Raw genomic sequence first — 26,322 nt, 5'->3', positions numbered from 1 at the left:
CCGAGGGAATAATGCTTGAACACACAAACAAATCAGCGAATGGCTGGATGCTGTGGTCCCAGGCCCTGTTTACAGTGAGCCTTCTTGCTGATTTACAGAGCCTCCCCACGTGGGCAGAGTGCAGCCCAGATGCATAGGAACATGCCGATGGTCGCAAAAAAAAATGAATTGGGCTCTGATTTGGAGAGGCGCGGTTCTCCGGTGCTTTCCAAAAGAATTCAGTGTACATCTCTTTCCAGTTGCAAACCCCTTTGGTGCATGTTGAAAGGGGCTTGATTTCTGGAACTTTTAAAATTAATATATGGAAGGCGTGGTGAGCAAGCTTGCCAACGTACAGTTTCACATACCCCAAACCAACCAAACAAACAGAAAACTGAAAAACAAAACCCAAACCAACAAACAAAACCCTCGCCGAAGAGATTGAACTCTGCCCAGAGGAGATCCTTGGAACCCTATCCGCTAGTAAGCCTAGGGCAGCGGGCACTGACCTTGCCCTTCCGGGATGCCCTGGAGAAAACAGACACATGCCTGCCCTGCTCAGCCAGGCCTGGTGCTAAGGAGCCCCAGTTTGAGGAGGAGAATAGCTCAGAGCAGGAAGGCCAGCTTCAGGGTATTTATTTCCCCTCTAGCTGATCAGCGGGCCCAAGGCCAACTGCCTAGTGTTTCTGAGAAAGTGGGTGCCAGGCCCCGAGCAGCTGGGCAACAGCAGAGGGGTCACCGCCTCCCCACTCTGAGCCCTCTGACTCCACCCATGGCCCTGTGATCCTGGTGGGTGGTAGCATCTCAGCCCAAAGGCAGGATGAGGACATGCGAGCCAGCGGTCCCTGGGGCGGGAGGGGTTGGCGTGTCAGGGCTGTGTGCAGGGCGCGTTCAGCTATGGGGAGCCAGTGACCGTGTAATCCGGGCAGCAGGGGGGAAGGCACGCTCCAGAGCCCTGCGAGCATGCTCAGAAGCCCTCCCAGCGTGGAGGGGACTCCCTCCTTCCCTGCCAGCTTGCCGCTGGTGGAGCATCTCCCTGGCTAGGCCACTCCAAGGAGTAACACACAGGCCCTGCTCCCTAAGAGTTGATGGTCTCAGAAGAAAGGCAACTGTAATAATGATGGTGATGTCAGTCCCTCCCAAGGGCCTCCTCCACACCAGCACAATATGCTGTGCATACTGGATTAGCTCCCAGCAAGTTGCCACGAAACTCAGTGGCTCGAAACAACAGGAATATATTCCCTCACAGTTTTGGAGATCAGGAGTCTAAAATCAATACTGTTGGATCAATACTGCAGAGGTTGCTTCCTCTGCAGGATCTAGGGGGGAAGCCATCCCTTGCCCCTGCCATCATTCCTTGGCTTGTGGCCACATCCCTCCAGCCTGCGTCCCCATGGTTACACAGCCTCCTCCCCTTCTGTGTCCCTCTGCCTCTCTTTTATAAGGACACTTGCTCTGGCGTTGAGGATCCCCCTGATAATCCATAATCTCCTCATCTCAGCATTCTTACCTTAATCACATCTGCCAAGTCCTTTCTTTTTTCCTAATATAGTAGTATTAACAAGGGATCAGGAAGGACACGGATGCATCTTTGAGAGGTCAAGGTCAGCCTGCCATACTTGCCTCCCCTCTGCTTCCCACTACATATTTGTAAGAGCACCATTGCGATTGCTTGTTGTAGCTAAGCTCACAGGTTCAGAGAGGCGTGTGAATTGCTCCAAGCCACACAGCTAGGAGAGAGCTGAGCTGGAACCCAGGCGTCCTGCCGCAGTGCCTGCACGCTGGACATACTCACTGCTTCATTCGCTCATTCTTCCAGTCATTCGTGCAGTGGCCACACGTGGAGCATGCTCCCTGAGCACCTGGTGGGCACGGGAGCGGGTGTGGGGAGAGCAAGTGAGCAGGAGCTGTGGACCCGGAGCTTGCTCCCTGGCTGCCCGTTCAAGGGGGAGACAGGCCCCGAGTGAGCGCCTCATGGCAGGTGCCCCGTGCTTGGCCAGGATGGACGGGCTCAGGGTCCAGGGAAGGAGCCGTCCTCCTTAGGCGCGTCTCACGGGAGCCCCGACCTCCACGTGGGGTTGGGAGGCTTCTGGAGCAACCTTCTGAAGGAGATGTTGAGGGTTAGCTGGGGTCAGGGACAGGACCTGACTGGAGGAGTGGGTGTGGCACCTGCCCAGAACCCGAGCGGAAGCCATGAGTGGCATACGGTGTGTGAGTGAGAGAGGCAGGGGCGTGACTATGCAGGATAGCTCCTGGTGCCACTGAGGCCTTCGGTCACCCCAAGAAGCAGGTCCGAGCTGAGGTTTGTAGGCCTGCAGCCCCAAGTGACTGGAGCCCCCCTTTCTCATCCTCAGCAAAGGCCCCTAGACCAGGCCATGATAACACTGGGTCCTGGGTTCAGTCCAGCTGTGCCGCCGAGCTCACCATCGCTGTGCCCTTGCTGCTTTGGGTCTCAGTAGTGCTGTCTGTGAAATGGGATGCAAAGTGTCCATTCCTGCCCATTTCCGGCCCGACTGACCTGCACAGAAGGTCTTAGAACAAAGCCATCAGGAGCCTCTCTGGGTTGCCAAGGGTGCTTGCTTCTGGCTCCTGGCCCCCCAGGTGAGAGAGTCTGCCCCAGTGGCTCATGCTGAGTCTGGATGAGTCAGCACCCCTCAGCTCTGCATTGTTCTGCCTCTCCAAACAGCACCATGGGTGGGGTACCGGGGCCCCAACCCTGCACTTCCTCCCTGCCTCTCACCGCGGTAAGGAGCGCGTTGGTTCCTGCCCCTGCGCCCGGCTCAGGCTGCACTGGGGGTCAGATGCCCTCCCTGCTCCTCCCATCAAGCAGTCTTACCCCTCCAGCCCTGCGGGAGCCGTACACCCTCGAAGGCCACATCCGCATCCTACTAGCTCCCCGGGATGGCGCCCATAGCCGAGAGCGCAGGCGTGCTGGCTCGGGCCCAGCCACTTTGGTGCTGAGGCACCTGTGGCTGTGTGAGGTTCTCATGGCCATGGCTTTGCCTTTCATCTGCCTCCAGAAATCTTGAGCCAGCACGTGAGGAAGGGGCCAGGACCTGATGTTGAAAGACTGGGCTGGGTCCACTCCACACTCTGCAAGTCTTCTCTTTGCTCATCCATTAAATCTGAGAAAGGACATGGGGAGCACCGGGTGGGCGTCTACTGGGCACCTGGGGCTGCACTGCCCACGGAGCCCATGCCGTCCCACCACCGCCCTCAGGCAGGCTCCACCGCCCCATCCCACAAGCCAGGATGCAGAGGCTCCGGGCGGAGAGCACACCTGAGGCCCCCCGTAAGTGACAGAGCCATCATTCAGACCCAGGAAGCCCAGGCTCTGGCCGCAGGTGTGATCGGCTCCCCTCAGCCTGCACCCCACCCCAGCTAGGGTGGGCAGGAGGGCCAGTGGAGGGGATGTCCGCAAAGGGACACCGAGCTGAACCTGTCGAGGGCAGAGACAGCGGAGGCAGAAGCTTGCCTTTGGGTGGACCGCGGGGGATGTCCAAGCGCCGCACCTGCCTGGTGGAGGCAGAAAGGCCAGCTTCCATTCCTCGCTGCCACTTAGAGCTCTGCAGCCTTGGGCAAGTCTCGCTTACCGCCTTGCACCGCGGTTTCCCTCTGCACCGAAACCTGCCTTGCAGAGTTGCATGTGCTGCGTGCCGTCGGCGTCCGGCGGAGGCTGACCACCCCGGGGGCCGCAGCTTCCCTGCCGCAGCGGCGCGTGAGTCCGGAACAGCCACCGGCCAGTGAGGTCGCCGCTGGCTCGGCCCATTCTCTCGGTCCTCTCTCCCCTTGCCTACCATCCTGGTCTTTGGGCCTGGCCCTGAAATCTTGCCCAGGGGCTGGGCCAGGCCCCCCTCCCGATAGGGAAGGGAGGGGAAGGTCGAGGAAAGATGCTGCTCCGGAGAGGCCCTTTCGTGGCCCTGCCTGCAGCCTTCCGGGAGGAGGAGGCTGGCCCGGCCATGCGGCCAGCGCCCCTACTAGGAGGAAGCGCAGGAGCCCTCGACTGCCCAGGAAGCTGGGCCCTGCCACAGGCCACTGCTGCCCGTCCCCAAAGTGCTCGCACGTGCACGAGCGCGCACACACCCGCACACGTGGAGGCAGGTGGCCATTACTCTTACCCAGAGCCCCCTGCTTCTGCCTCACGCCCACACATGGAAGGGCCCCCACAGCTGCCCTCAGCAGCCTCAGCGGCCCCAGGCAGATCACCTGGACCCTCTCCTTCAGTCCTGCGGGCGGGGACGTGGGCAGGCCCCGGGAACAATGGCTCCGATCTGCCTTGCAGAATGCTGGGCCCCAGATCGCTCTGGGCAGGGAGAGGCTGTGTTCGTTAAGGCTTGCCTTGGCAGTTGCCTATAATAGAAAAACTCAGCTCAAACAAACAAGTGTATTGGCTCAGATGAATGAAAAGGCCAACGCAACTAACTTCCAGTGAAGCAGGATCTGTACTAGGGGCTCAATTCAAGAACCGGAGCCCACATCTTCCAGCTCTGACACTCTGTATCATCTTCAGTCTTGGCCTCTTCCCTTATGGTCCCTGGCAGCTCCAGGCTTGCATCCTACCTGCATAGCAACTCGTGTGGACAGAGAACCCTTCTTCCCCAAAGAGTCCAGCCAAAGCTGCTGTCTTAGGCATATGCCCATCTCTGAAATGATCACAGTACCCGGGAACATGGAATGCGCTGATCAGCTGGGCTCAGGTCACATGGTCCCTAGCCCCTGGAGAAGAAATGAAGTGGGTCCAATATAGATCCAGCCCCAAGTGCTCTGCTCCCCCATCCAGGCATAGCCTTTGCACACACATATCCTTATACATCAGCCTTTCTTTGTGCATGCTGCTTCCTTTCTTAGTGTCATACACTTTCTCACAAACTCCTATTGATCCTTCAGAACCCAGCCCAAATGTCACCTCCTCTGAGAAGCTTTCCTTTATGCTTACATGCAGAGTTAGATCATTTTTTTTCCTCTGAGCGGGGCCTTTATAAAACTGCCCGATGCTTACCTGACCTGTGGGTCTGCCTCTTGGGCTCTGAGCTCTGTGTAGGTCCTGGGCCCAGAGCAAGCGCCCAGGACGACTTTGTCAGGAATATGAACCAACAGACCAAGGATGGTAGAATCAGGCTCAGATGAGCTCAGAGTCGGACCGCAGGGGAAAAAGCAATGCATAAGGGTAACGAACAAGGGAAGCTGTTGGCAGCAAGGCTGGCTTGGCCAGTCCAGTTGATGGCAGCCGGCAGGTGTGTGAGTGTACATGCATGCATACGACAGAGGAGAACGTGAGCATCTCTTAAAATGAGCTCACGCAGTTGGCCCCTCCTCTCACCCTCAAGGCTACCTCCTCGAGTCTCTGCCCAGTTGCCGGAATTCAAGGCCAGGACAGGCCACAGCCGAGACCTGGGTTGGGCCCCCACGGCCAGTGGTGTGGACATGCAAGAAGAAAGGGAAGGGGTAGCTGGGGGTCAGCCTGAAGTGCTGGCTCAGATTTCACCAGCAGACATCTTTCCTGGGGTCAGCTCATGAGCACCGGCAGCACCCAGCATGCATGGAACTTTCTGCTGGGCCCTAGGATGGACCCAAGAGGAGCCCTGTTCCCAGAAGGACCTGCCTTGAATGTTGGCAGAGTTGGTGTGATGGTCGGGGCTGCTGGGGAGCTCCCTGCTCCCCCATGTGCATTAATGATGCTTGGAATTCTGCCATTTTAGATTCATTCCTTTTGCTTGGTTTGGTCTGTCAAAATGATAACCTCTTGGAACATTTGTGCCCCCTGGATCCTTATCAGTCATTGACAACAGAGTGGGAGGGAGAGGTTCCAACTCCCTCCTGAGAGCTGGATTGGCTTGTGCGTGGTGATGGAGCGGGAGTGGAAAGGAAGCTGAAACAGAGTGGGGAGAAAGCTGTTCTGCTCTCAGGTGTTGCCTTGCCTGACCCTGCGCCCCCGCCGAGCCCTGCTCATGGGAAACCACAGTCATCAGGAGCACCCACTTCTCTGCCCGGGGAGGGCAGGCACAGCATAGGCTGGGGCCCAGACCCACCTGGGTCGGTGGTGGTCCCGCTACCTGCTATCTGAGTGCCCTTGGGCAAGGAGGGACCTAGCCTCACAGGCTGTGTCCTCATCTGTAAAATGGGCATGAAGCGCCTTCTTGGTGACTTTTTTATTGAGATTAGCCTTCCCGGAGGAGGTGTCTGGATAGTCATCCACAGCTGTGTTGGCTGAAGCTCCTGTTGTCCTGGGTACTGGGTGTCCTGGTCAGTAGATGCTCCACCCCCGAGTTGACTTGTTGCAGAGAACAGAAGGGAAGGGGGTTAATGCTCGCTAACCCCCTGCATGTGCCCCACCCTGGGAGGCACCGGAGAGGGGCAGCATGCTGGCCGAGGCCACCCAGCTAGGTGGGAAAGATCAGGGTTCGCAGGAGAACCGGTGCTTCCGAAGGCACAGGCGGTGCCCAGATGCCAGCCCCGCCCCACTGCTTCCGGGCCCTGGGTCCCCCCCGTACGGCCTCCAGAATCCAGGCCTGCTCTGCTTATGAAAGAAGAGCATTTGGTTGTGCCTTCATGATAGGCTCTGCCGGCCTCGCTCCCACAGCTCCCAGGCCTAGCAGTGCCGGCATTCCTGGCGCTGGGAAGAGCAAGGGGCTGTTCCGTGTACTCCTAATCAGCCCCGGGAGCTGGCCTGTCTCACCAGCCATCCCTATGGAATCTGCTTTGGTCCGGAGGCGGTGGCCTCTCTCAGCTCCGCGCCCAGGGAAACAGGGAGGCCTTCGCGGTGTTCTCTGTGGGGGTGGGGCGGCCCCTGGGCTGAGGGGAGCACCAGCCGGGGAATGAGGCAGACTCTGGTTGAGTCTTGGCCTGTGTCTCTCTCTGGCCACACAGCCTGGAGGCGCGACTTCCCTCTCTGGACCCTGAGTCCTCCCGGGCGATTGTTGGTGTCAGAGTTTTCACAAATATTCCAGATGGACACGCAGCCCATGCTTCCTTGGAGGCCAGCTGGACGCCCCTGCCAGGAGCTCCAGAGGCTCCACTCTGAGCCCAGGGTCTGAGACAGGGCCTGGGGTGCGCTGGAAGAATGAGCTCCCTGTTCCCCTGGTGACCTGTGATGGGAAGAGAGCCGCAGAGTTCACTCGCCTGAAGGGTGATAACTGAGGTATGAAGACAAACGTCCCAGTTCCTCCATGCGGGTCCGTCCAGGCCCAACTGCTAGGTTGGGTTGGAGTCCAGCCCCCGCCAGGGCAGCCCCCGCGGTGGTGTGCTTGTTGCCATGACAACACGTCTCCAGCCTCCTGCTTTGGACACTCATCTGGCCAGTGGAGTGGGGGTCCCCTTGGACATACCAGGGCTTCTGTGGGCCCTAAATGTGTTCCTTTAACTCCCCATGTAGTCACTGGTTTGTCTCATGAGGCCTCAGCTGTTATCAGTGTGCCCTACAGGGAGACCCTGGTGCCAGAGAAGCTTGGGCAGGCCACTTAGGGCCACTGGCTTCAGTGACCACAACCCTGGCCAGTGTCCTGTAGGCCCTGGGAACCCACCCTACCTCGAGTGTTCGGGGGACGACTAAGGGATCTGAGGACAAGAGGTGCCTCACACTGTTCTCCAGAACACTCTGTGTTTTTTGAAGTATGCTCAGCCTTCCGGAAGTTTTACTTTCAATCCCAGATCTGTGCCCAGGAGTCAGACAGAGGTCTCCTCCCTGCCCCACAGGCCCGGCCCATGGGTGATATTCTCCGAGTATTGTCTTCATAGAACACCTGTCTTGTTGTAGGAACATGAGTGTCCATCCTGCCCCGGTCAGCATGCCCGAGGTAGCGAGACAGACCCTTGGTGAGTAGGTGAATTAGTCTGGTTCTGTTCCCCCCACCTACGCTGGGACACATAGCGCCCCTGCCTAGAGCAAAGCCGTCCCTGAAGCCCCTTGCGCTGAATGCAGTTCCCTCCAGGTGGGCTGGCCTCGAAGGGCGGCCTGTGAGTGAGAGCAGCTTGGGGCTATGACGCATGACTTATCCCAAAGACTCCCTTGTGCCAAGCTCAGTGGCTGGAAACAAACGTGTGGCCATCACTGCTTTTGAAAATCCCTCTGGGGGATGCTAGTTCACTACCTGCCAGGTGGTAGTGTGTAGAGGTACCTCAGACAGAGCCCAGTTACCTGGGAGATGGACCCGTCAACCTCAGACCAGAAGCAGGCACCTCCCAGAGGTAGCAGGGAGGAAGGCGCCGAGAGCTCGTGCAAGGACAAGGGGCTCCAGGGAAGGTGTCACCGAAGCCGCTCCCTCCCCTGGGCTTACAGGGCGGAGAAGGGGTTTGCCTGACAAGGTAGAGGACGCGGGAAGGCCCTCGAGCCCAAGACTCCGTGTGCACAAAAGCACAGCAGTGTGGAAGAGCGGCCTGGCAGGCTCGTTGGATCTGCACGCACATTGCAATCACATCTGCAAAAGCGAGAAGGAAATGTAGCAGAATGCTCACATCCTCCAAGCGGGGAGTTTGTGAAACCCAGATGTAGAAACATCTGGATGTCACCTGTTTGGGTCCTGGCACGCCCCGTGTGGCGGGCACGGGTTTCGAGCACTCTCCCACATAAGCAGTAATGCTCTCTGGTTCGCTCCAGCCGGTGGACAAACCATCCCCGCTCTGAAGTATTCTAACGCTGCCCTTGCCCACATCCAAGGTCACTCCCGTGGGGCGGTGTGGAGGGCCTCCCGGGCACATCTGGGTTTTGCCCTCCAAGTATGGCGCTAATGCTGTAATAAGAGCTCTGGGCTATTAACGGACCACTGTGTCTCACGCACCATTTGGGGGACTTTCCTCTTCAAGGCAGCCCCAGGAAAAAGGCACTATTATCTCCGTTTTACAGTTGAAGAAACTGAGACTCAGCAGAGGTTAAATGGCTTGCTCAGCGTGACTGAGCTGGTAACGGCTGATATCCTAATGCAGGTTTGTCTGAAACTCTTTTCTTGGCACTACATCGGATCACAGAGAGACCCCGTTTTCTGAAAAATGAAAATTATATTTTGGTGAATCTGGTCCGCAGTGACTTAGCTGTGGTTTCATAGCTACGTCTCCTCTAAAGCCCGATTTTTCTCTAATGGGCAGGTTTTGGGGTAGATGACCTCAGAACACCCCAGCGCTACCATGCTAACAGCTGCTTGGAGACTCCGAGTGGGCAGGCCTAGAGTAAGGGCCCCATCGTTGTGCTGACTGGAGCCGGTGCCCCCTTGAAGGCTGAGCAGGGGACATGGGGGTGGGCTGCAGCAGTGCCAGCTCGGGCCACAGGGACCAGGCCAGGTTCATGCCTGACCGCTGGTGGGCATCTGAGAAGGCAGGCTCTGTTGGCATCAGAAGGAATTCCATGTAAGGAGAGCTAAAGGAACATTCTAGAATCTTAGTTACGGCTCATCATTTGAGAGCTCTTCTTGAATCCTGCTCTGTTCCTTCCCAGCCAGTCCACAGCAGCGACTGTCCAACTAAACCCCAAATTCTCTACTTTCGGGGCCTCTCCCGATCCCTCTCCTTCTTTCCATTCTGTTAGGAATACGAGCTCTTTGCATCTTGCCCCGGTACTAGTGTTTTCTGTTTTTCATTCATGTAGAAGGCATGTCTCTGTTCATTTAACAAAGATCTGTGTTGCTGCCATTTGTCCAGCCTCCTGCAGGCCCTAGGAAAGCTCGGCACATGCATGTGGCCCAGTGAGCCTGTGGTCCCGCAAGTCCGACCGTGTGTGCCGAACACTTCATCGCCAACACCAGACCAGCGGGCGGCCCCAGCAGCCTGTAGGCGCCTTCAGCCTGCGTGCACTGGCTAACGTATGAGCATTCGGACACATGAAGGGTGCCCGCGCCCACTGCTCGGCAGGGCTCCCTGCACACACGTCCTTCTGCAACAGGCCATGCCTTCTGACCCCGCTCCTTTGTCTCTGCAGGCCTCCTGCCCTGAGTGGCAGCCCTGTTATCTCCGACATCTCGTTGATCCGGCTTTCCCCACACCCCGCCGGCCCTGGGGAGTCCCCCTTCAACGCCCCCCACCCATACGTGAGCCCCCACATGGAGCATTACCTCCGTGCCATGCACAGCAGCCCCACGCTCCCCGCGATCTCTGCAGCCCGGGGTCTCAGCCCCGCTGATGGTGAGTAGAGCTTGGGGTGCTGGGGGAACCATGCCGCTAACTTTAACACTGTTGACTCCCCAGCCCCCCAGCCCCTGGGATAGTGAGCAAGTTGACATTCATCCCCACCACCCTGAACAATGGGTTTTTCCATAAATGAATGGGGAAAGCCAAGAGGATCCGCGGAACATTGGTTTTTGTGCTCATTAAAGAGCTGTTCAGAAGCACCCTTTTGCATGCAAATTATATATAATAATGATAAGGTATTAAGGCAATAAACCAAAATCTGCTTCTGGTTAAGCAAAGGGGGTGTTGGATCGAGGTGTCACCTGGGCCCCCAGAGCAGCCGGAAGGCAGAGCCAGGCTGGTTTCTGCCTGCATCTGCTTTATGTGCCCCTTGTAGGTCAACACGTGGCCTCCAAATGGCACCCCAAGCCTCCACGGATGAGCACCGGGGGCTCACTTGTGTCCCTCAGCTCAGATGCTTGAGAGAGAATTGATTGGCCCAGCTCAAAGATCAGATGGTCACCCCATCCAGTTAATTTGTGACAAGAAAGGGTAGGTCACATAATACAGATAGGGTTTTCAGGTCTAAAATTTAATACTTCAAAAAAAATTTAATACTTCCAGCCCCATCCCCACTCACTGATACACATATACGAACACACTCAACTGGATGGTAGTGAGCACATTCGGGAGCTGGCCGTGCCCATCCTGTCTTCCTGGGAAATGTTCCCACCCCACTGTCCCATGCCACCCCCCACGGTGCCCAGTAGCCACTTTCTAGTGCAATTTTCAAAAGGCAACCAGGGGGCACCTTCTCAATCTGCCCACTGAAATTGTGCCTCTTGGTCCAGGCAGTTCTAGAAGACATTTGCACTCCAGAGCCCATGGGCAGAGGCTCCAGGAAACATGATCCCAATGGGTCCCTTGTCACCACCTCCAGTCCTCACCAGGGGGAATGTGCCCTCCCCCACTTAGTGGCTATGACCAGGAGCTGGAGCCGAGCCCTGGACCTGAGAGGCTCAGGTTGGAGTTTCACAAGGAAAGGGACTCTGGCCTCTGAATGGACAGAAAATCTCCCTGAAGCATCGGGCTCATCATCCTGAAATCTGTGTGGGTTTTCTGAGTGGCCTTGGCCGAGTGAGGGTGCCCTGAAGGATCACGCCGCCTCCACACTGAGCCACCGACTCCGGAAAGTGGGCCTGGGCTTCTCAACGTCATTTCCTGATGACCCGGCCAGCGCCGGGCTGGACCAAAGTTTGAGGATGCAGGCCAGGATCCACATACTGCCCTGACCTTGAAGCTCGCACGTGGTGTCGTGGGCTGGAGGCTGCCTGCCCCTGGGAAAGATGTGTCCACACCCTAATACCCCGAACCTGAGAATGTGGCCTCGTTTGGAAAAAAAAGGCCTTTGCAGATGTGATTTAGTTGGGGATTTTGAAGTGAGGAGATCATCCGGGAATGTCCGCATGGGCCTTAAATACAACGATAAGTGTCCTCACAAGAGACATAGATGGGAGTACAGTGCAAAGATAAGAGTGATGTGGCCATAGGCCAAGGAAGCTGGCAACCCCCAGGCGCTGGAAGGAGCACAGGACGGATGATCCCCTAGAGCCTCTGGAGGGAGCTTGGCCCTACGATACCTTGATGCCATAGGGTCTGGCCTCCAGACTGTGAGAGGATGAAATTCTGTTGTTTGAACAGCAGTTGGCTCCACGTCTGTCCTCACTCGTCACAGCAGCCCAAGGAAACTAATATGCATGGTGACGGGGTTCCTACGGAGGAGGCAGGACGTGGCAGTCCTCCCGAGGCGGGGGTCAGAGGGCCCTGAGAGATGTCTCTAGAAAAGACAAGGACGCTGTAGTTTGAGCTGACCGCGATGTAGCCCGTGAAGAGCTAAGCGGTGAGACCGGGCTGCCCTTGAAGAAGAGACTTCCATTTGTGGAGCACTGATTCTATGCGTGATTTCCACAGAAGCATCGCTGGGGCTCCTCTCTCTGCCACATATCCCAGCCCCAGCCCCTGACAGAGGCGGCATGAGTTCAGCACCAGAGGGCACTTGGCTAATTTGCAAGGCCCTGACCTTCGCAGGGGATGGACCTGATACCTGATACCCAGAGTCCTCGCTGGCCCCGAACCAAGCCCCCAAGTGGATAGAGACAGCATGTCAGGCTCACGACACAGCTGTGCCAGCCCCAGCTCCTGCCCACATGAGGCCCAGAAAGTTCATCAGCCATCAGAGGCCATGTCTGACAGACCGTAGTGTGCTCTGAGGACAAACGGGCGCTCCAGGGAAGGCTTCAGGGAGGAGGGGGACAGGAGGGCATTTCAGGCATGGAGAGGGCAGGCAGGGTGGGGCATCAGCCTGGTTGCAGGCCAGGCCTCTCTAGCGCATACAGCAGGGGAAGGGGAAGGGGAGGAGGAGAAGGAGGGGGGTGGCTGCTCACATTGACTGGCTTCTCTCTGCCCAGCGCATATGAGATCTTTGCTATTTGCCAAGACTAATAGCAGAGAGCGCCAGAGTCCTCATCTGCCAGTGGAGGATGGTAGTGGTGGCCCTCCGCTCACAGTGTGTGGGGACAGTGACCCTGAGAATGAATGTGAGTCCCTCGCCCAGCAAGTGCTCAGCATGACACTGGCTGTCACTCTCATTTCTCATAGTAACTTGAGTAGCGAGTATTATTCCCCCCATTTTATGGATGGAAAACTGAGCCCCTTCCCAATTTTGCACCGCTGGTAAAAGCCAGACCTCTCGATGGGTTTGCTGGGTTCCAAGCCAGGTGCCGAGGCACCCTGAGTGCCAGGCCCCGTCTGGAGGCTCCGGAGTTCGTCCTCCCTGCCTCCTGGCTGAGCCTGGGCAGGGGCAGGGCCGGATGCAGGGCTGGAGGCAGACAGCCCCGGGTTCTGCAGCTGCAGGCCAGGCCGGGAGCTTTATCTGGCCAGGTCCCCGCGATCTCGCCTTGAGTGTTCAGGCCAGACTGACCTGGCCCAACTGTCGACCACCACCGCGCCTTTGTTTGCGTCTTCTTTTCCTTTGAAGACTCTGCTGGCCTGTGGACCCTGTAGGCCTGCAGCTCTGGGCTCCTGCGGGGCCTGGAGGGGGAGGAGGGAGCACTTGTTTACGGCTTTGAGGAAATGGGGGCATGTGGGCTCTGGTTCCCCATCAGCAGAAGCACAGCCCCCCCCACGTTGTCTGCTCAGTGGGGGGAGGGGACCCAGGGGCAGAGGACCGACCAGCAGGCACTGGGGGGGTAGAGGGGGGACACAACTCAGGCCATGTGCGTGTTTCTCTTTTTTTTGGCCACATCCTGACGGCTTCTCTCTCTCTCCCTCCCTCCTGCGCACAGTGGCCCACGAGCACCTCAAGGAGAGGGGACTGTTTGGCCTCCCCCCTTCAGGCACCAACCCCTCAGACTATTACCACCAGATGACCCTTATGGCGGGCCACCCTGCACCCTACGGGGACCTGCTGATGCAGAGTGGGGGTGCTGCCAGTGCACCCCATCTCCACGACTACCTCAATCCAGTGGATGGTGAGTGCTGGGCCCGGGTGGGGGCAGGGAGCGGGAGGGAGATGGCGGCTGAGGAGGGAGCTTGCTGCTCCTTTTGGAGGTGAGGAGCCCTAAGGGGGGATCTGGGATCCCTGCCATGACTGCTGTCCACAGGGGACTGAGTCTGAGCAACTCCCACAAATACTTAGTGAGTCATCGCAGGCCAGGACGTGTTTCAGGAATTGCAGACTAGGGAACAAAACACGCTCATCTCTGCTTTCATGGAACTTAACAGCGCAGTAGGGAGAGACAAACAAAGCCAAGAATGGGGTAAGAAGCCCCGGGTGGAGTGGGGGTGCAGTCTTGAATGAAGAAATTGAGAAATCTTCCCTGGGAAAATGATATTCAAGCAAAGAATTGAAGGAGGTGAGCAGTACAGAAATATGCGGGAAGAAGGATCCAGGCAGGGGAAATAGCAAGTGCAAAGGGCCTGAGGCAGCTGTGTGCCCTCTGAGCTCCAGAAAAACCCAGGAGGCCAGCATGTCCGGCACACAATAAGTGAGGGACAGGAGTAGGGTGCAGCCAGAATTCCAGGGCTGGTCGTGCAGGCTGGTCGGGGCTTGGTAAGACTTTGTTTGGCTCGAGCATGATGGGGCCCCTGGAGGGGGTTGGACAGAGGAGTAATGAGATCTGACTTATTGTTGAAAGGAATCCCACTGTGGCTGCTGATCTGAGAGTAGGTTTAGGGGCAAGGCGGAAGCAGGAGGTCCAGTTAGTAGAGGTGGGGAGAAGTGATCACGTTTTAGATAGAGCCACAAGATTTGTTCCCAGACCGGATGAAGAGTTAGGAAGAAAGAAAGGCATCAGGGACAACACCAGGGGCTTGGGCCTGAGCAAGTAGAGGATGGTTGTCAGTGATGGAGCTGGAGGCTGCAGGCAGGGCCCGGTGGCAGGCGGGAGATCCAGTGTTCTGGGTAGATAAAGTTCTTGTTGCCCATAATATACCAAGACTTCCCCTCCCACCAAATACTATCCTAATTTCACAGGGGTGCCTGTGGCCGCCTGACCATGAGCCCCTGGGGACAGCATGGAGCTCCCCCCTTGGAGGAGGGAGGAGGGGGGAAAGGCTAAGTGCCCACCTCCCCCAGTTAGCACCACTCCACCTGCTGTTGCTGGAGCCCAGCCCAGAGATACCCAGGGATCCAGGGCCATGGAGCTAGGACCCCAGCAAGGAGCAGGCAGGTGGCTTCGGCAGATTTATCCTCCATCCCTGCCTGGGAGGGCTTTCCCACTCCCTGATGGTAGGGAGCACTCGGGCCTGTGGAGCGGGGATGGGGACGGGCTCCAGAGGGAAGTCCCGATGCCTGTGGCTCAGGGTGGGCCCCTGCACCCCTCAGCCTCCTTCCGTCCCCCAGGACTTCCTGTCCACCTCAGCCCCTGCAGCTCCACCTTATTGGCTGGAGCGGAGCCAAGCCCCTCCCTTCCTCGGGCCTGGCTGAGATTTGGTCTCCTCTGGGACATCTCCCCAGAAGCCTTCTCTCTCTTCTCCCCTCCTCTGGATCCTTCTTGTCTGTCTGCCCTACTCACCTCGCACATACAAGAGCCACCTCGTGTGGTTCCTGAACCCTGCTGAGCCTTCTCTTCCTCTCCCCCACTGGGGAAGAGCACTGGGGTCCTCCCAACACCGGCTCTCATCCCATGTCACCCTCGTCATGCCCCGAGGGCTGCCATCGGAATCTGACTCCCGGGTCTGTCCCTCCCCTGTGCCTTCCCCAGGATGGAGTTCAGTCCAGGACTACACACAAGTGTGGGGTGTGAGATAAGGCCTGGCCCCTGAGCACATGCCCTCCTCCTCTCAACAGCCCCCTGCTGCTCCCCATAGGGAGTGGGGTGGGGTGTCAGCGGCTGGTGAAGCTGTGTGTATATGCCACTTGTCCAAATTAGAAACCAGACAACGGGTACAATACAGTGCTCAAATAGCCATGTCCGAATGTCGCATCCTCCCACGCACGGCCTGCCTCCCAAGGCCTCCGGGTGGCCGGCACGAGGCCAGCGGGACAGTGGGCAGACACAGAGAAACCACGGCCCAGGGGTCTGGTCAGGCAGGTGTCCCCAGAAGGCAGGAGAGGCCGAGTGAGCAGACATGAGCACCTGCTGCGTGCATGTGTCAGAACCATCTCTGTCCTGTGCCTTTCCATACATTCTCTTCTGTGACTCCCCTCAGCCACCTTCTGAGGCTGCAATTCCTATCTCTACTCTCAGAGGAGCAAACGGGGGACACGTGAGTTGCCCAGGCTGTGAGTTGGGGTTTCAAACCCTGCAGCACAACACGTCTGACGCCCCGAGAGCTGTGACCTCAGGGGAGGGCCTGCAGGGCCAGATGCGTTCCAGCTCAGCCCAGAGCAGCCGCGCCGGAGCGGGGTGCCCCGAGGCGGGGCCATGGGAAGGGAGTTTGGGTAGTGAGCCTCAGGCACGTCTAGGCCAGTGACTCTCTGCACGCGTCCCCACTGTGGGAGCTGGTCCAAGGTGGTGGGGACACTGGATGGGGTCCGGACAGCGATTCCCAGCCCCGCGTGCCGGTTGAACTAGACACACTGTTGAGTAAGATCGCGTGTATGCACTTGGCTCAATGCCTGGCGCGCAGTAGCCGCTCATCAGTACTCGTCCCATTCTCTTTCCTCGAGTAGTCTTTTCCCTCTTCTGTATCTTCCCGTCTGGCGGGACTTTTGTCTCTGTCCACCCCGTGCTTACCCCAGTGCCATGACTCCTCCTGGCCACCGCCCCATGCCTCCCATTGGTCCCAGCCCCAGGTCTGCCACATCTGACTTGTCAACCCCCGACCCCCCGACCTTCCTGTGATTTGCCGCCCTCCCTGCACTGCCGTTCAGCTCAGGCTCCCTCAGCCTCCAAGCTGCCTAGCAGGGATCTTGCATCCCCTCCGCCATTCTGTGCCCCCATGGCTTCCATCACCCTCAGGGCAAGATTCAGGCTTTATAATGTGGCTTAAGTGGCCTTCCCCTCCAGCCTCGTCTCCCCCGCCTTGTACACTGCCTTCCACCGCCCCGCTCCATCTGCAGCCACCTGGACAATGGCCGGGCACCTTCTGCCTGCAATGCTGCTCCCTCCAGCCTTGCCCAGCTCAGCCCTGCACCCAAATCCAGCCCCAGCTCAACCGCATCCGCTCTCGAGTGCTCGCGCTCCTGCCCTTTCCTCCTGCTGGGTGCTGCTGCCTTGTTAACAAACCGGGGAGCCCTCCACGTCCTGGAGCTTGGCTGCCAAGGAGCAGGCCTCCGTGTTTGCAGAGTGACTGTTTGAGTGAGTGACACTTACAAAAAACCCCAGGATGGAAAGATGCAAACTGATTGGGGAACACACTGTGCTGGGGCAAGCAGCTGCCGGCTTGCAGGCAGCCGGGGAGGTGGCTGGGAACACGGCCGCTTTGTTCTCAGGGGCGCTCCGCATTTGGCAGCATCTGGGGCTGAGCCGGAGCAACGGGAGATGAGCTCACCAGTGGGCGTGAGAGCGTCCAGCTCACGTCGGACTCATCACACCCACCCACCATCCTTTCTCCACCTCTCCTCTTGGGAACGCGATTGGCTCTGGGGTGCAGAGGGAAGCGTCCATCGAGGGCCCGAGCAGGCAGACCACTTTCGAAGGCTGAGGCATGGGGTGGGGCTAGGGGCTTTTTCTGAACCCTGAAGGATTTCAGGAATGGATGATTCTTTTCCTTTGGTCCCGGTCACTTATGATCCAAGCAAATCAAGAGTAGTCCAACATGATATCCTGTATGTGTCATTACTTAATACAATTTTTCTTTTCAAACCGGTTTGAACTACAACCAGAACCTTTGCTTCTGCTTTTAAAAATGTTTTAGGCATTTCTGTTCGGCTCTGATGCCCACATGGATGTGCGGTTCACGTGCATCCCAAAGAGACTCCAGTGCTCATAGCCCAGGCCTGCCTCTGGGCTGTCCCCAGCTTCTCCCCTCCTATAAACTGGGGAGCAGGGAGAACCCACCACCTCCGGTGCTTTCTGCTCGTCCCATCTGTTTGGGTCTGGGGAGAGACCTTCCCATTGAGTTTCTTTTAGCTCAGACTCTCCCAGAGAGACTTGTGCAAGCTCAGAGCCCACCTGTGGAAGGGTCCTGAGACTCTCTGAGGACATGTGTGTTCATGTTAGGAAGCCTCCCATAAGCATGGCTATGACATGTAAGCTCTGTGCAGGTGTAGGGGGCCTCAGCGTGTGGGAAGTTGAGACTAACCCTTCCCTCTCGGTGTGTTTCTTCTCCTTCTCTCTCTCTCATTCATTCTGAAGGTATTTCTTGAGCACATCCTATGTGCCAGGCATGGTTCTAGGTGCTAGGGATGCAGCGATGCATAGCGTGCCAAGTCGTGCACTCAGGGTGCTCCTTGGCAAGACAAAGAATATCCATCCCCAGGCCACCCCACCTACCCCGGCCTCCTTTCTCAGCTCCTTCCCTTCATGTTCCAAGAGGAGAGGACTTTCCAGAGGCTTTGAATGTCAAGCTGGGGTGTGGAGGCCAGGTCTGCCGGACTATGTGAGCGACCTGCAGAGAAGGTGCAGGAAGGCCACCTGGGTCCACACCCACCAGGGCAGGTGTCCCCCGCCTGCTCGCTGACAAACCACCACCACCGTTTTTACCTGAGCCAAGTGCCATCAGCACGATTCTTTAATGATACATTTTTAATACACTCACCTTTGGGGGTTAAATAAATAGATCTTAAAATAGAATTGGTATATTTTTTCTCATATGGGAAACCTGATCATATATGAGGAAGGCATCCACATCCCTGTCTCCATCAGGCCTAAAATAACCTCATCTGGGTAGAGTACACATCCTATGTTGAGGAAAACCCCCACGGGGGTGGGGGAGAGTCAGGGGGACAGAGAGGCCTCTGATGGGGCTCTAGCTGGAGTGCAGATGCAAGCCCTGCCCTCCTCCCAGGGCACGGGGCTGGGCCGTGGGCGGGATCCAGGGCATCTCCCGTGTCCCTCCCTTGCCGCGGGCTTCCCAGCCTCCTGGTGGTCGATGAAGGCCCGCTGCCTCCTGTTTTTAAAGGAGGCTGATTGATAGCAGGAAGAGTGGGAAGTGATGCTGCTCGGGGAGGTAATGGATAACCGGTCAGGGAGTCCAAGGCCATCACTCTGCCTCCCAGTTCTGTGGAGGGCGGGGGATTCACTGGCTGTCACCAGGGCCTTAAAATGGAATCTTCTTGTTTTATGCGGTTGAATATTGGTGATTTAACAGCAGAATGGTAGCTGCCACAGCCCCACCCCCTCCTCCTCCCACCACATTGAGAAGATTGAAATGTTTCCGATTGAAATGTTGTCTGTTTACAGCCCATATTTCCTCCGAGCTGTATATTTTATTGTCATATTGACACTAATTTGACTTGGATGTCACCTCCGTTCTGACGCCCGTTCTTTATGCCGCCTGTGGGTCCAAGGGGGTTTTCAGAAACCAATTACATTGATCACACCACACAGAGGCAGGAGGAGCTGTGGAGGGACTGTCGGAGGCCTCAGTCGGGCAGGGAGGCCGTGCCCAGCCTGCAGACAGGAGGGAGACTGAGGCAGAGGAGAGCAGGCCGCAGGGCCCAGAGGGGCAGGACCGCCGTGTGGTGCAGGCCCAGGGTGACTGGTGTGTATGGCTCATCTGGTGAGCCTGCACTCACAGTCCTGAGAGACCAGCATTATGAAGTCACTCTACAGGCCCGGAACCTGAGGCCCTGCGCCCGAAGTTTCTTTGTCTGCATCACAGAACTAGGAAATGGTCAGCCTCTGGGCTCCAAAGCCTGAGTGTTCTCACTTTGCCCATAAGACAGGGTGACGGGGCTGTGGACAGCTAAGTGTAAGGCAGGTTAAGGTCCTCTAGCTGGGTTTCCTTAGAGCATTTCCTCAGCTGAGTCCAGAAGATAGTGGTTGGGGCAGGGATATGCAGGAATGCTCCGGAACCAGTGAGGATTCAGAGCCCACGAGCCAGGCCACAAGGCTGGGTCCTGCGGTCCCCAGGGGAGGCGTGTCCCAACCCCATGCTCAGGATAGCATCTGGCCCACAAAAGGCTCCTGGGGTGTCGGGCTGGGACGCAGCTCTCTCCATTGCTGGTGCCACACCTGTGCTGACCAGGCCCCGTGGGGACAGGTCCTTGCATCCCTCCTGCTGCGCTCAGCCCTGGTTCCTGGGTCCTCAGGATGTCCACCTGAGTTTGGGTGGTATGCTGCTCACTAGCCCATAGCACTAACCAAAGGACCTGAGGTGGGTCGTTTGGGCCCATCTTCCAGGTGAGGAACCAGCTCAGGGAGGTCCAGTGACTCGCCCAAGGCCACCCAGTTCAGAGCAGTCACACAGGGTCAGAACGTGGTCTGCCTGGGCCCAGGGCCTGTTCTCAAGTCTCCTGCCCTTCCCGGCTGCCCCTGGGAAAGCAGCAATGTCCCTGGGCACTCTGGACCTAGCTAAGGCAACCCCAGGACCTAGTGAACGTGGCCTAGTACTATGACTACTACTTTTATCACTCCCCTGGACAGTGAGCTTCACAGAAGACCAGGGCTGAGGGTCCCCTCTGCTTGCAGCCTCTGTAGTGACCAGCCCCACGCCTGGCATGCTTTCAACACTGACAGGGGGCTGATGGGAGGATGAGGATGAACTAACACATGAAAGAACAAAAGAAAGACCTAGTGGATGAAACAGGGTCCAGATGCCAACGGCAACAGGAGTGGGTCATATCGGGCGGCGTCTGCCCAGGTGAAGGCCGGCTGGTGTCCGGTCACTTGGCGGCTGACAGAAATCAGCACAGACTCATGCACAGATGAATGGATGCCATGACTCTGCCCTTCTCCAGTCATAAATCACCGGAGAAGCCACAGGAAATGAGTGCCAGGATTTTCTTTCTATTTAGTAATTTATCAAGGGAAGAGGTGCATTAATAAACATATTTCCCTTGAGGGGTGGGTATAACAGAGATGAATATCACTGTCAGATTTGGCCTGTTTCCTCTTGTTAGGGGCACAGGAGAGGGTGGGAATCCAAATATTAGCCACAAAATCTTTTTTAAAAAATGTATTACACAGACAAGTGTATTTCTTCCTTTATATGATGTTAGATCTTCCCTCACCTCCTATTTCTCCATTTGCCACTCAGTCCGTAAGTAATAGGAATCTTTGGGAAGATTCACGTTTGCATCTTTGATTTTCCTTCGAAGTAAGGATTGACAAGGAGTGAATTCAATAAATAAGAACAAAGAAGCCTAAAGGAGCCCGAGTGAATGGACAGATGAGTGAATGCTTTAGTGGTGGGTGTGCTGCTATGTGGCCCAATCATGTTTTCTAGACGTGCTGTCCTTTACTGCAGTATTAGCGTTAGGCTCACCCTGCCCATCGAAACCATCCTCCTAGCCCCTAAAGAAGCTACGTGAACTCTCAGTTTCACTTTAGAAGGTCCGCTGGGTTTTAGGCACTTCCGTGGTCTCCGGGCGGTCCTCACAATAACCCAGCAAGCCAAGCTGCCCTGCCCCCACTGTACAGATGGGCAAAGAGAGGCTCAGGAGGCTGAGTCATGGGCTCCAATGCGATCACTAAGTGTTGGGTTTGGTGTGGCTGGCTAGCGCAGCTGTGTGTCCCCACATGGTGTGTATGTGTGTCTGTCTGGCCCAGCCCCCAACCCTCCAGGACATCCTTCCCCGAAAGATGCCTCGCCTCCCCACCCTGGGCAGAGGCGGTGTGCCGAGTGGTCTGGCGGCCAACTGCCTGACCTCCAGTCCATTTTTGTACTTCCCCTGGCTGCACGACTTTGGTCAAGCCACTTGTTTTGTCATTCGTAAAATGAGAGTAATAACAGCCCCTTCCTTCTAGGGCAATTTTACACTATTTAATACTTCAGAGATAAACAAGTTAATACATTTGAGCGCTTAGAACAGCATCTAGCACCTTCCAGGCGGTCCATAAATATTGACTCTCCGTGGCTGTGATTCTGCTCTCCCTCACCACAGCGTGCCTGTGCGGGTGGCTCAGCCGTCACCATCTCGCACTTGGGCTCACTGCTGAGCCCGCTGTCTGTGCATCCATGTGGAGTGAGGGGGGAAGGACGCCAGTCCCTCCCGCCTGAAGGCGGGAGAGCCAGAAGCCATCGGAAAACCACACCAGCAGATGCAGGCTTGCCGATGGGACACCTGTTTGGACTGGGGCGGGGGAACCTTCCCAACAGAGGATGTCAGGATGCTTTCCCTGGGAAGGTGGTAACCCCCTGAGGTCTGAGCACAGAGAATAGGGAGGAGCACTTCAGGCAGAGGAATCTGCATGTGCAAAGGCCCTATGCAGAGAGGCAGGTGACCTGAGGGGGAAGCTGGAATGTGGCTGGAGCAGAGCCTGGGACGTGGGCAGGATGAAGCTGAAGAGGTAGGCAGGGGACACCCACAGGGCTGTCAAGAAGCCACCCTGAGGATTTGGGCCTTTTTCCTAATAGCACTGGGGAGCTCTGGAGAAGGGAGCACAGGGACACGATTCGATTTACACATTAAAGAGCTCTCTCGGGCTGCAGGAAGGCATGTGCCATCCACATAGCAATTAGCTAAGGACTCAAGGATGACTAGGGTTAGTGGTGGGGAGGAGGGAGTTGGGGGAGGGTGGGAGAAAGGGGACCTGTCGGCAGCTTTGGGGGCAGACTCAGTCAGGAAGGAGGTGAGGATGGGAGGCGTCAAGCCAACTCCCGGGTTCCCCAGTTCCCTCTCTGCTGTGTGGGTGGTGGGAACCCCCTGAGCTCAGCCCTGCAGGATACCCCTAGTGACCTGGAGCTACCTTTCAGACAGATTCTGGGGCCTCATCTGTCCTCTGCACAGCCTCAGAGGGTGTTTATCCCTGTGGCCCACGAGGAAAGGGGCTTCCCGGGGTTGCCAGCCAAGGGTGAGCGCTGGGGGAGCGCCGGGCATGGGTTCCCCCAGGGCCCAGCAGTGGAGGGGTTGGGGTGGGGGGGAGCTCTGCTGAAACTTCTGCAGGTGGTAGTTACGGGCTCTGCACTCACACAGGCTGAACATGCCCTGAGCCTTCTTGGGCTGGTCGGCACTGGGGATGGGGGTCAGTGATCCACAGGCCATCAGCCCTGCCCTTGGTATCCCCACAGCTGTGGGGACAAGGCACTAACACACCAACCTGGCAGCCAGGGTAACCTGCTGCCTCCCTGGAGGAGGGGGACCTGCGGGGTCCAAGCAGTTCTGAACAGACAGAAGGGAAGAAGGAGGACATCACAAGCCTAGGAACAGCCAAGCACCGGCAGCTACTAGAGCTGTGTCCGGACAACCCCGGCAGCCCAAAGGGAACCGGGAGGCCACTGAAGGGGCACAGAAAGAGGTGTCAGTACAGGTGTCCAGAAACGCAGGACCATGGCCGTGCATTTGGGCGCCCCTGCCGTGGGGCAGGTGCTGCTCACACACGTCACCTACTCTCCTCCTCACCACAGCCCCGGAGGTTGGAACCAGGAGACCCCTTCACGGAGAAGAAACCAGGGCTCAGGGAGGGTCTGGACAGAGCAGAAACCGGCATGTGGGAGTTGCCTCGTGATGCTGTCAGACCATTTCTAGGCCACTGTTTGTCCAGAGGAAAGACCCAGAACCCTGACGGGGGGCGGGGACTGTGTGAAGGAGCAGCCTGGAGCCCTGGCAGGGGAGTGTGACCCAGGATGAAGGCAGCCCAGTGCAGGGCAGGCTGTCCTCCCTTCTCGCAGTTGTGTATGGGTGAGGGGTGAGAGCTTCTGCAAGGGGTGGGGGGGTATGCCTGCGCGTGTGAGTGCTGAAGGTGACAGGTTCCCGAAGCCTCGGGCGGCTCCAGGAGCCCAGGACAGGGGCTGCCCTCAGGGTGGGTCTGGAAAGGTGCCGGCCACGCCGTGTCTTGACGTGGTGCTAGTGTCACAGGTGGGTTCGCTTCGTGAGAGGCCGCCGAGCTGCTCGACGCTTAGGGTGTGTGTACTTTACTGCCCTGCCTTGGGCGTTGCTGACTCCCGCCCCGCTCTCTGCGAAACTGATAGTGAAGGCGCTAATTTATGTTCGGTGAGCGTATTCTCTCACCCAAGCACTGACCTGCGTTTCTCCCAGCCTCAACACACCGTGCGCGGATCCATCCCATCCTGCAGAGAAGCCAGCTGAGTTTGAGACAGGCTAGGTCCCTTGCCCAAGAGGCCCCGGCGGTTCTCATTAGACCGTCCTCAAAGGCTCTCCCCGCCGTCCCCCACCACCCAATCCCCCCCCCGATTCTATGCTCCTACAAGCACAGTGACGCCTGGGGTTGGCTGTCCCCACAGTGTCGCGTTTCTCCAGCCCACGGGTGACGCCCCGCCTGAGCCGCAAGCGGGCGCTGTCCATCTCCCCGCTCTCGGACGCCAGCCTGGACCTGCAGCGGATGATCCGGACGTCCCCCAACTCGCTGGTGGCCTACATCAACAACTCCCGGAGCAGCTCAGCGGCCAGTGGCTCCTACGGGCACCTGTCGGCAGGCACCCTCAGGTGAGCCCCGGCCGCCAGGGGGAGGCGGCCTGGGGGCCCCGTGGGGAGGGGCCGCGCTTTCATCCCGAGGAGAAAGAGAGGACCTCTTGCTGCATTTGTGAATCAGCGCGCTTGCAACTGGTTCAGGAATTCAAAACCGGTAACGAGGACTTTGAAATGGGCTGACGTTTGAGTTTGGCTCCATGTGCTCCTTCACCCCCAGGCACACTTTCTGGTGTGAAAAGTGACACTTAGCGGGCCTGGCATGAAAGATTCCATCATGGAACCGAAGGTGGCTTTCTTAGTATTTCAGCAGGTGTCGTGGAGCAGCCACGGCTGTTGGCCGGCGCTGGGGACCACACGAGGCATGACACTGACCTGGGTGCCGCCAGGTCTCTGGCTGGACACAGGCCTCCCGCTGTGGTCACGGCATGGCACACCCAAACCTCATGGACACCATTCGCCTTTGTGTCCATCCTCCCCACCCCCACCATGCAGCCCAAGGCTGCTTTAGGACTCAGACCCAACCACCTTGACTGAACTCATGTCGAGGTGGCTTGCTCACACGGCCGTTGGCAGGACCCTTATTTCTCGTGACAGGGGCCTCTCCGTAAGGCTGCTTGAGCGTCCTCCCGCCATGGCAGCTGGCTCCCCTCTCCCGCCCCCAGAGTGAATGATGCAGGAGAAAGCAAGGAGGAAGCCACAAACCACCCGTGTATGGCTTAGGGTCGGAGGTCACCCTTATTCCTTAGTATCCTGTTCTGGAAAGAGTGGTCCATACACCGACGATAGGAAGGGGCCTAGAACCCCAGTAGAAGTGAAAGAAGAGGGGACCATGTGAGCCCGAGGGCTCAGGGCACCTTTCCTCGACAAGGGGGCATCAGGACCGGCCTCAGGGGCCCAGTGGGGTTCAGATAGTCCGGGAGTGATGATGCAGGGGTGCCTCTCAGGCGTCAGATCGGTGAAGGGCCGGGGTGTGGGGATGAGAGGCCTGGCTCCTCCTGGGGGCCAGCGTGCTGGAGCAAAGGCTGCATCGTGGGGCAGGGCCCGGGGGTGAGCACAGAAGGGTAGGCCTGAGATGGCAGGCAATGGGGAGCCCCTGCTGGCTCTTGAGCAAGATAAAGCCCTGCTGGCAGTGAGGTGAGCCACACTCCCCTCCCAGGCCCTGGCAGGGTCCTCTCTGCCCGCCACTTCCGTCCCTGACTTGTCTGCTCTTCTTTGCAGCCCCGCCTTCTCCTTCCCCCACCCCATCAACCCGGTGGCCTACCAGCAGATCCTGAGCCAGCAGAGGGGCCTGGGCTCAGCCTTCGGACACACTCCACCCTTGATCCAGCCCTCGCCCACCTTCCTGACCCAGCAGCCCATGCCCCTCACCTCTCTCAACGCCACGGCCACGCAGCTCAGCAGCAGTAACTGTCCAAGCCACAGCACCCAGGTAGATGGGTGCACAGGGTGGGTCACCAGGCTCTTGGGATCCCGCGAGGGCTGATCGTTGCCCTCTCCCGCCAGGAACTTGTGGAAGGACTCTGGGCACAGGTCCAGCTGGTGGACTGTCTGCTGGGCAGGGGCCATGGGATCAAAAGGGCTGGATGCCGGGTCAGGAGGCCGGGGCTGGGTCCTGACACCCTCACCTTTCCTTGGCAAGTAGCCAGCCGATAAGTTCCGCAGTCACCTGTCTAATCAATGTAATGAGTAGACAGAGAGAGGCTAGAAGTCGGAGGCTGGCAGACAGAGTACTCTGTACAGTTTCGTCTTAGAGCTTAAGTTTACAAAAGACCATCTTATCTGACCTCTCCAGCAGGCCTCTGGTGTGGCGGGGCACGCTGGTACGGTGCGTGCACACAGGGGCTGCCATTAGCATTTGGTGAGGGAAGCCCCATTTTGCAGATGAGGAAATGGAATTATAGAGACAGTATTGGAGAACGGAGAGGCGTAGGCTCTGGAATCAGTCCTACTGTGTTTTGGACCCTGACTCGCCGAAAGTTCTTCCAGCCTGGGCTAACGCATGTGCCAAGTGGGGCCTGCTGCCTAATTGGCTCATTGTGCGCATACATGAGCTTGTGTGCACAGAGCCCTGTGAAGACCTGGATCCTGGTTAGCATTCCCAATGACAGTTCTTGAGGTGCAGGGATTGTCCAGGCCAGCCACCTGGCAGGGCACAGCCCAGATGTGACCACGTGCTGGGAGGAAGGCAAGACTCCACCCTGTCCAGAAAAGCCCCTCATCCAGGACACCCTCTCTCTCCACCCCAGGACTCCAGGTGGCCGCCTGGGGCC

At 57.7% G+C, this 26,322-nt stretch overlaps 1 protein-coding gene across 1 annotated transcript in view; it reads left to right on the top strand.

The window, feature by feature from the left end:
- GLI2 (GLI family zinc finger 2) overlaps nt 1-26,322 on the top strand; it is a 245,633-nt gene that overhangs the window by 197,298 nt on the left and 22,013 nt on the right. Inside the window, exons 4-7 of the mRNA XM_078070664.1 lie at nt 9,884-10,086; nt 13,416-13,601; nt 23,866-24,067; nt 25,271-25,481. Of these exons, the coding sequence (XP_077926790.1) occupies nt 9,884-10,086; nt 13,416-13,601; nt 23,866-24,067; nt 25,271-25,481 (802 nt within the window). The remainder of the gene's footprint in view (nt 1-9,883; nt 10,087-13,415; nt 13,602-23,865; nt 24,068-25,270; nt 25,482-26,322) is intronic.

The sequence above is a fragment of the Halichoerus grypus genome, chromosome 4, assembly GCF_964656455.1.
Source record: "Halichoerus grypus chromosome 4, mHalGry1.hap1.1, whole genome shotgun sequence".
NCBI classification, from domain to species: Eukaryota; Metazoa; Chordata; class Mammalia; order Carnivora; family Phocidae; genus Halichoerus; species Halichoerus grypus.
The sequence above is the reverse complement of the archived record's forward strand: the minus strand, read 5'-3'. Positions and strand labels throughout refer to the sequence as shown.